This window comes from Pseudophryne corroboree, chromosome 6 (genome assembly GCF_028390025.1).
Source record: "Pseudophryne corroboree isolate aPseCor3 chromosome 6, aPseCor3.hap2, whole genome shotgun sequence".
Taxonomy (NCBI): Eukaryota; Metazoa; Chordata; class Amphibia; order Anura; family Myobatrachidae; genus Pseudophryne; species Pseudophryne corroboree.
The window spans coordinates 500,926,854-500,934,502 of NC_086449.1; the positions used below are offsets into that span (position 1 = coordinate 500,926,854).

General features: G+C 37.4%; 1 protein-coding gene across 2 annotated transcripts in view; it reads left to right on the forward strand.

Moving 5' to 3' along the window:
- SLC16A7 (solute carrier family 16 member 7) overlaps window positions 1-5,732 on the forward strand; it is a 150,542-nt gene extending 144,810 nt beyond the window's left edge. For both annotated transcript variants that reach the window (XM_063927371.1, XM_063927372.1), the window contains exon 6: window positions 4,868-5,732. In XM_063927371.1, coding sequence (XP_063783441.1) covers window positions 4,868-5,121 — 254 coding nt within the window. In that variant the 3' untranslated portion in view covers window positions 5,122-5,732. The remainder of the gene's footprint in view (window positions 1-4,867) is intronic.
- The last annotated feature ends 1,917 nt before the right edge of the window (window positions 5,733-7,649 follow it).

Consider the following 7,649-nt stretch of genomic DNA (forward strand, 5'->3'; position numbering starts at 1 on the left):
CTACCTTGCTGGGACTAAGTACTGTAATACTACAACATAGGAACAAAGGGTGCAGGTGCACCATACACCATTAAAAGTATTATAACCATAATATAATATTTGAGGTTACATTTACTTTTAACACTTATATCACATTGTGTTTGTTTTATATTTATGTAGCTTTTTTCACATATTCTTTACACTTCTAACACTGCTCAGCTAAACTTCACATTCTAACACTTTACTGCTGTCCTCTTCTTTTCTTTTACATTCAGCAGCCTCTTTCTTTTGCTTAACACTGATCTTTCACTCCTATCTTTTTTCTGTGTGATGCCCTGGGGTGGTTTGGCTGGGGTGGTCTGGGGGTGCTCTGCGTCCCGGAGGTGAACCCCTATAGTGTTAGGGACCTGTCCGATGAGGTCACCGTGAAGCAGGTGGGCAGGCTGATTTACTGGCCAATATATGCCAAGATCCTCAAATATTATATTATGGTTATAATAATTTTAATGGTGTATGGTGCACCTGCACCCTTTGTTCCTATGTTGTAGTATTACAGTACTTAGTCCCAGCAAGGTAGCACATCCCATTATAATAAACTAGGGTGTGCAGTCCAGGCCCCGTTTCCATATAGTCTATATTATGTGTGTGTATACACACCTGAGGGATTGGGACTGCCCTCATCTCTGGATTAGCACCCCACCCACTGCCTCTCAGGCTTTTAAACGGGGAAGCAGCACATTCTGACTGCACAAAAGACATAGGTATGATCCTTTTAATTATATACAAAGTCAGTTTGGGGGTGAGCTTTTGGGGCGTGGAGATCCCTATATTGCTCTGGCTGGGCCACCTTGGGGCATCACCACCTTACATTTACTTTTAACACTTATATCATATTGTGTTTGTTTTATATTTATGTAGCTTTTTTCACATATTTTTTACACTTCTAACACTGCTCAGCTAAACTTCACATTCTAACACTTTACTGCTGTCCTCTTCTTTTCTTTTACAGTCAGCAGCCTCTTTCATTTGCTTAACACTGATCTTTCACTCCTATCCTTTTTTCTGTGTGATGCCCTGGGGTGGTTTGGCTGGGGTGGTCTGGGGATGCTCTGCGTCCCGGAGGTGAACCCCTATAGTGTTAGGGACCTGTCTGATGAGGTCACCGTGAAGCAGGTGGGCAGGCTCATATACTGGCCAATATATGCCAAGAACCTCAAATATTATATTATGGTTATAATAATTTTAATGGTGTATGGTGCACCTGCACCCTTTGTTCCTATGTTGTAGTATTACAGTACTTAGTCCCAGCAAGGTAGCACATCCCATTATAATAAGCTAGGGTGTGCACTGTGCAGTCCAGGCCCTGTTTCCAATTTCCATATAGTTTATATTTTGTGTGTGTATACACACCTGAGGGATTGGGACAGCCCTCATCTCTGGATTAGCACCCCACCCACTGCCTCTCAGGCTTTTAAACAGGGAACCAGCACATTCTGACTGCACAAAAGACATAGGTATGCTCCTTTTAATTATATACAAAGTCAGTTTGGGGGTGAGCTTTTGGGGCGTGGAGCTCCCTATATTGCTCTGGCTGGGCCACCTTGGGGCATCACTACCTTACATTTACTTTTAACACTTATATCACATTGTGTTTGTTTTATATTTATGTAGCTTTTTTCACATATTTTTTACACTTCTAACACTGCTCAGCTAAACTTCACATTCTAACACTTTACTGCTGTCCTCTTCTTTTCTTTTACATTCAGCAGCCTCTTTCATTTGCTTAACACTGATCTTTCACTTCTATCCTTTTTTCTGTGTGATGCCCTGGGGTGGTTTGGCTGGGGTGGTCTGGGGGTGCTCTGCTTCCCGAAGGTGAACCCCTATAGTGTTAGGGACCTGTCCGATGAGGTCACCGTGAAGCAGGTGGGTGGGCTCATATACTGTCCAATATATGCCAAGAACCTCAAATATTATATTATGGTTATAATAATTTTGATGGTGTATGGTGCACCTGCACCCTTTGTTCCTGTGTTGTAGTATTACAGTACTTAGTCCCAGCAAGGTAGCACATCCCATTATAATAAGCTAGGGTGTGCAGTCCAGGCCCCATTTCCATATAACACTTGTAGTACAGCGACTTGGGTACATTTGCTCTGCCCCCTCTCCCCATTCTAGGGAGCAGTCTATAGACTTTTGCAGGCTTGACATTCAATTCAGATGTGTCCAGGTTACCTGAATTCAAAACACATTAACTTTGATTCACCTATTTCTCCATGGGAGTTTTCACCATCGGGCCTGGGTGGTTCTTGGATAACCCTGGTTTTTGTCTTTGCTTCGATTTTGGCACAAATCCAAGGTGTTTGGCCATTAACTGTAATGCCCCAAACCAGCATAGTGGGTTCCTTGGGGGTTTGTGGGTTGGCCTTAATCACCCACTTTTGCAGACCCTGTTCCAAAGTCTGAACACAGTAATTAATCATCAGCAGTTCTATCATTCGATGGGGTGAGTTTTCCTCCGATTTCAACCACTTCCTCAGTATTTTGATCAAGGTGGCCAACTGAGTACTGACTGGGTTTCTTTAGAGTAACGCCATTCATGGAAGCACTTGGTTTAGCCTGGTCCAGATACTCCAACACAGGCCAGTATATTGGTCTTTATTGTCAAATACACTGATGCTTACTCTCTTTAAAGTCGATTTAAACACACTGGGCCTACCAAGACAGTAAAGCTTTTCCACCTAGTCCTCCAGTGGCCATTTCACACTCTTGGCCATTCACTCGAAGGTGACGTGGTAGGCTACTATGTCATCTTCACTTGTCATTTTATGGAGCTTGGGTTCCTCCTTAGAACCTGCCCATTGTTACTGGCATTGCATACTAAATATACATATATTCTCAGGACTCTGAGGATTTAACCAGTAAAAAATAAAGAACACCAGAGTTGCCTTCTTGATCAAGGTTTCAGTTTTATCATGATGAAAACCAAAACATTGATCAAGGAGGCGACTCTGGTGTTGTTTATTGTTATTTTCTGCTGGTTAAGTCCTGAGAGTGCTGCCCACCGCTGTTTGTTGTTTGAGGTGATTGGACACCATGGGATGCAACCGGATGCATATCAGTTGTGGAGTTTGAGTGTCAGTACTTGCTATCACTCTCTCTCTCTTTCTATCTCTCTCTCTCTCTATAGTTGTTTTGGCAAAAACTAAATTGTAAGTAAATGGTTAAAGTACTTAAGGCTTAGTCTTAGCTATAATTGTTGGGTGTACTTTCTCCTCCTAGTGACTCCAGTGAGGTAGATATGACATTTACAAAATTATAAAAAAATATATTAAAGTGTTTAATAATATTTGTTTCCTAATTTATTAAACAAAACATAGTGTCATTATTAATATAACTCAATACAAGAGACTGAGAAATAACAGTGTTTACACACAGAAGATTCTTTTTATTTGAATTTATGAATAAAAACAGTGCACAGTCTTCTCTTTAATTATTTTATTTACACACAATACTTTTTTATTTTTTTCTATCACATTATCTTTCTATACTTTTTCTTTTGTATTTTGCTTGGTACAGCTCTAGTATAGGTTATATAAGCATATATTAAAGTGTATTTATATGAGCAATCATCACATTATGAGTGAAAGTTCGGTTACAATGCCTGTGTTTTAAAACATTGAATTACAGTTTGTTTTAATTACATTTTGATTAAGAAGGGATTGAGTGCACCCCTTTGCAAACTGATTCTTTTTTGTGTCAGTTTTACAGTATCATTATTGTAAGCTTTGTGTATAAAATAATATCAGAATTATATTCTGGCATTAAATGTGAGTTCTTAGAGGAATTTGAACTATTATATAAGCCAGTCTGCTGAAGGACATAACATGATTAACTTTAAAATTCCTGGAACCCAAGAGAACATTCTGTTGGAAGATATGAACTCATCAGATGAAAATCTGTTGCAAGATTCATGTGTTTAAGATCAAGGATATTTTGCATAAAATATTAGCCAGACATATGCAGAGAGTAAGCAATTTTATAAAATTTACATAAAGCAAGTACAGCAGAAATTATTATATAATATAGTATCAAAATATATTATGTACCATAGGACAATCAGATAAATTCATCATGAAACTCGGTACCTACCGCATTGGAGCTTACAATATTTCTAATGCTGACAGACAATCACATACATTAGGTCAATTTATTAAGAAGCCAATTATCCTACAGTATGCCTTTGGGCAATGGCAGAATAGCAGAGTACCCAGAAGAAATGTATGCAAGTATAGGGAAAATAGACAATCTCCACGCAGATAGCCTTGGTCAGAATCTAATTCAGGGCCTCTGTGCTTTGAGGGAGTAATACTAACTACTGTGTTATTCGTCACTGAAGAATGAGAAGAATATAATAAATATTACCAATTATTTATAACCAGAAAGAGAAGGGTAATCCTGTAGGTTGAGTTCCATTAAAAGCTTGATGAGATATCCAAGTGGTATTAAAAATCAATATCTTCTGCGTACATTATCTTAAATATGCATATGATAAAAATAATGTTTGGCATATACAATGGAATATAGAAATTGAGCAAAACATAAGGGGAAATCAATTGTCTTTACTTAAATATTTTTAATCTTATTTTTATTTTCACCTTTCGATATAGTTGTGCTCCAAGAGAAATCATTTTAAAATGTATCAATTACCTAGAACTGAAGTAAAGGATTACCATTATGTAACATATTGTAAAGTTATCTTTAAGCTTTTATTATGGGGTAAATTTAATAAGCTGCACTTTTCAAAACAGGCTTTTCAAAAATAGATGAGCATCAATAGACTTGATAGAACACATTTAACTAAAGATACATATTTCTTGTCTTTCAGGTTGGTTGGTGGACATAACTGGAAACTATAAATACATGTACTTTGTATGTGGCGTAATTGTGATTGTTGCAAGTATATGGTTATTTATTGGAAATGCCATCAATTACAGACTACTGGCAAAGGAAAAGTTGGCAGACGAAGCAAAAAATACAGCAAAAGAAACAGAACCTTTGAAGAGCACAGAACCCATTGATGTTGTGAAAAAGCAATCGAATGCAGAAAACAATTCAAAAGAAAGGGAAACTAGTATATAAAAGAACTGTATTAAAATGATTTATTTTTGTAAACATAACACAAAAAGGTATCACACAAAATGCTACCATAGGTTTTAACAGGTAAACATTGAGGGAACTTAAATCACTTACCATCTACATAAAATTAAAATACCAAACTTCAGGGAAATAAGTGTGCATTTGAGTTATCTTGCTAAATAAAAACCAAATCCATTTTCTATATATGTAGAATGTTACTATATTTTTTTTATTTTATATTGTTGTGGTATTGAAAGCATACTATCTTGACTTATCTAAACTTTAATTGTTTTTATTTAACAGCATTTTGCATTGATTATTTGTACTTTGAAATTATATAACTGCTAAATAACTTAGAATGTACTTCTTATAACAATTTCTATTATATGTAAATGGTTTTCATATTTAAATATTTAGACAAAATATTTAGATTGTTAGCTCATACCGTCCTCTCCTCCCCACTACTTGTAATGTCACCAAATGATGCGTATTTGGGTATTATGACAGCTGATGTAGAAATGTTTATAGATCTTGTTCATGTCCTGCAATGTTTTGTACTATAAGTCACTTTTTTTCTTGCTTTGTCCATTCTGGGGCAGATTTATTAAGCTCGGTGAAGTAATAAAGTGGAAGGTGATAAAGGACCAGCCAGTCAGCTCCTAACTGTCATTTTTCAAACCCAGCCTGTGACATGTCAGTTAAGATCTGATTGGCTGGTACTTTATCACCTTCCACTTTATCACTTCACTGAGCTTAATAAATATGCCCCTCTGTTCCTGTTTATATACTTTGTAAGGTGCTGTGGACCCGCCGTGGTGCCATATAAATTAAGGATAATAATAATAATCATCATCCTCATCATCTATAATCTGCCAACATATACTACGTAGGAAATTCATGTTGAAAAATCAAACAATGTTTAGTGTTTATTGCCATCAATTTGCAGGCTTATTACATATTGGCCAAAGACATAATTTGTTCAGGCTATGCAATGTTTAGTAATACAAAATGTATCTATTCTGGGTTGTGTACGCCACTTACTTTAGTACTCCACTTATTCAAAATTAGAGTAAATAAATGATTGTTATAAAATAGTTTTATGTGCTGTACTGCACCTTAAATTAAATTGGAAAATAGACACTGACTTTGGCAGTAATGCAGTCAATAAAGCAAAAAGTAAAACATTTTTTATTTTATCTATTTACAGTACTTTAAAGACCTCAAATATGTGCAAATGGTACATATATTTATAATTCACAGTTTATCTGTTCATAATTAAATATATATGTAAATAATATTAGTAGTAGTAGTAATAATGAAAAAAATAAAATAAACTATAGTTACTTAATATGATCACACACAGGCTCAATGCACAGGTGTAGATGTCACTAAGTCTATTTGTGTGGTTGGAAGCTGATCAAACACACAGGTACACGCACATATTAAGTATCCCCATGATATACCTAGGAGGGGATGCAGTTAATTTGCCGGCTATCGAGATCCCGGCGGTCAGGATACCAACACCAGAATCCCAACAGCCAGCAATTCCGACAGCCAGAATCCTGGCGCTCAGGGTCTATTCCCACTTGTGGGTGTCCACAACTAGAACCTGTGGCGAGTGCAGCGAGCCCGCAAGGAGACTCTTTGTGCTTGCCCCATTGCCAACATACTGGCGGCCGGGTTGTTGTTGTTGGTATACTGTCGGATGGCATCCCGGACACCGGGAAATCATATGGAACCCCTTGGTAGGGCTGTAGCTGATATTGGACATATACCCAATTCCCTAGGGATTCCAGCCCCGGGCTGAATAGTTTGAGGCTGGTTGCCATTATGGCTGTGTGTCCCGCTGCTATAGCATCACCCACCCTCCCCGACTCGTTGAGCCTAATATTGAAAAATAGTGGGATCCCAACCCCTTTTCCCTACCTATTTTTTTTATATCAGTCTAGGCTCAGAGGCCCAGAACTGGTCATGGATTTGCTGGGAGAGCCCATGCAGTTTTTTTTATTATTTATCAAAATATTAATCAAACATAGCCTGCACAGATCACTGTGATTTGTGAAGGGTTTGTTTGATTAATTATGTTTATAAATTGTTACAATTTCTGAAAAATGCATGTGTCGCCCCAAATCCATAACCAGCTCACTAAAACTTCACCAGGAGAAGGTCTATTGCTTGGGTAGGTTCATCATCAGCTTTGTGGCATAGTAAAACCAGGGTTTCTATTAGTAACATAGTAACATAGTAACATAGTATCTGAGGTTGAAAAAAGACAATTGTCCATCGAGTTCAACCTATTTGTGGTGTCCTATGCATGATGATTTGACTAAAATTTCTGACTAATGCTGCTGCCAGTCATTGCATTTTATCCCTATTTATAGTAACTATAATGCATGACTATGCACCATACCCCTGGATATCCTTATCCAATAGGAATTTATCTAACCCATTCTTAAAGGTGTTGACAGATTCCGCCATTACAACTCCCTCGGGCAGGGAATTCCAAACACGTATTGTCCTTACCATGAAAA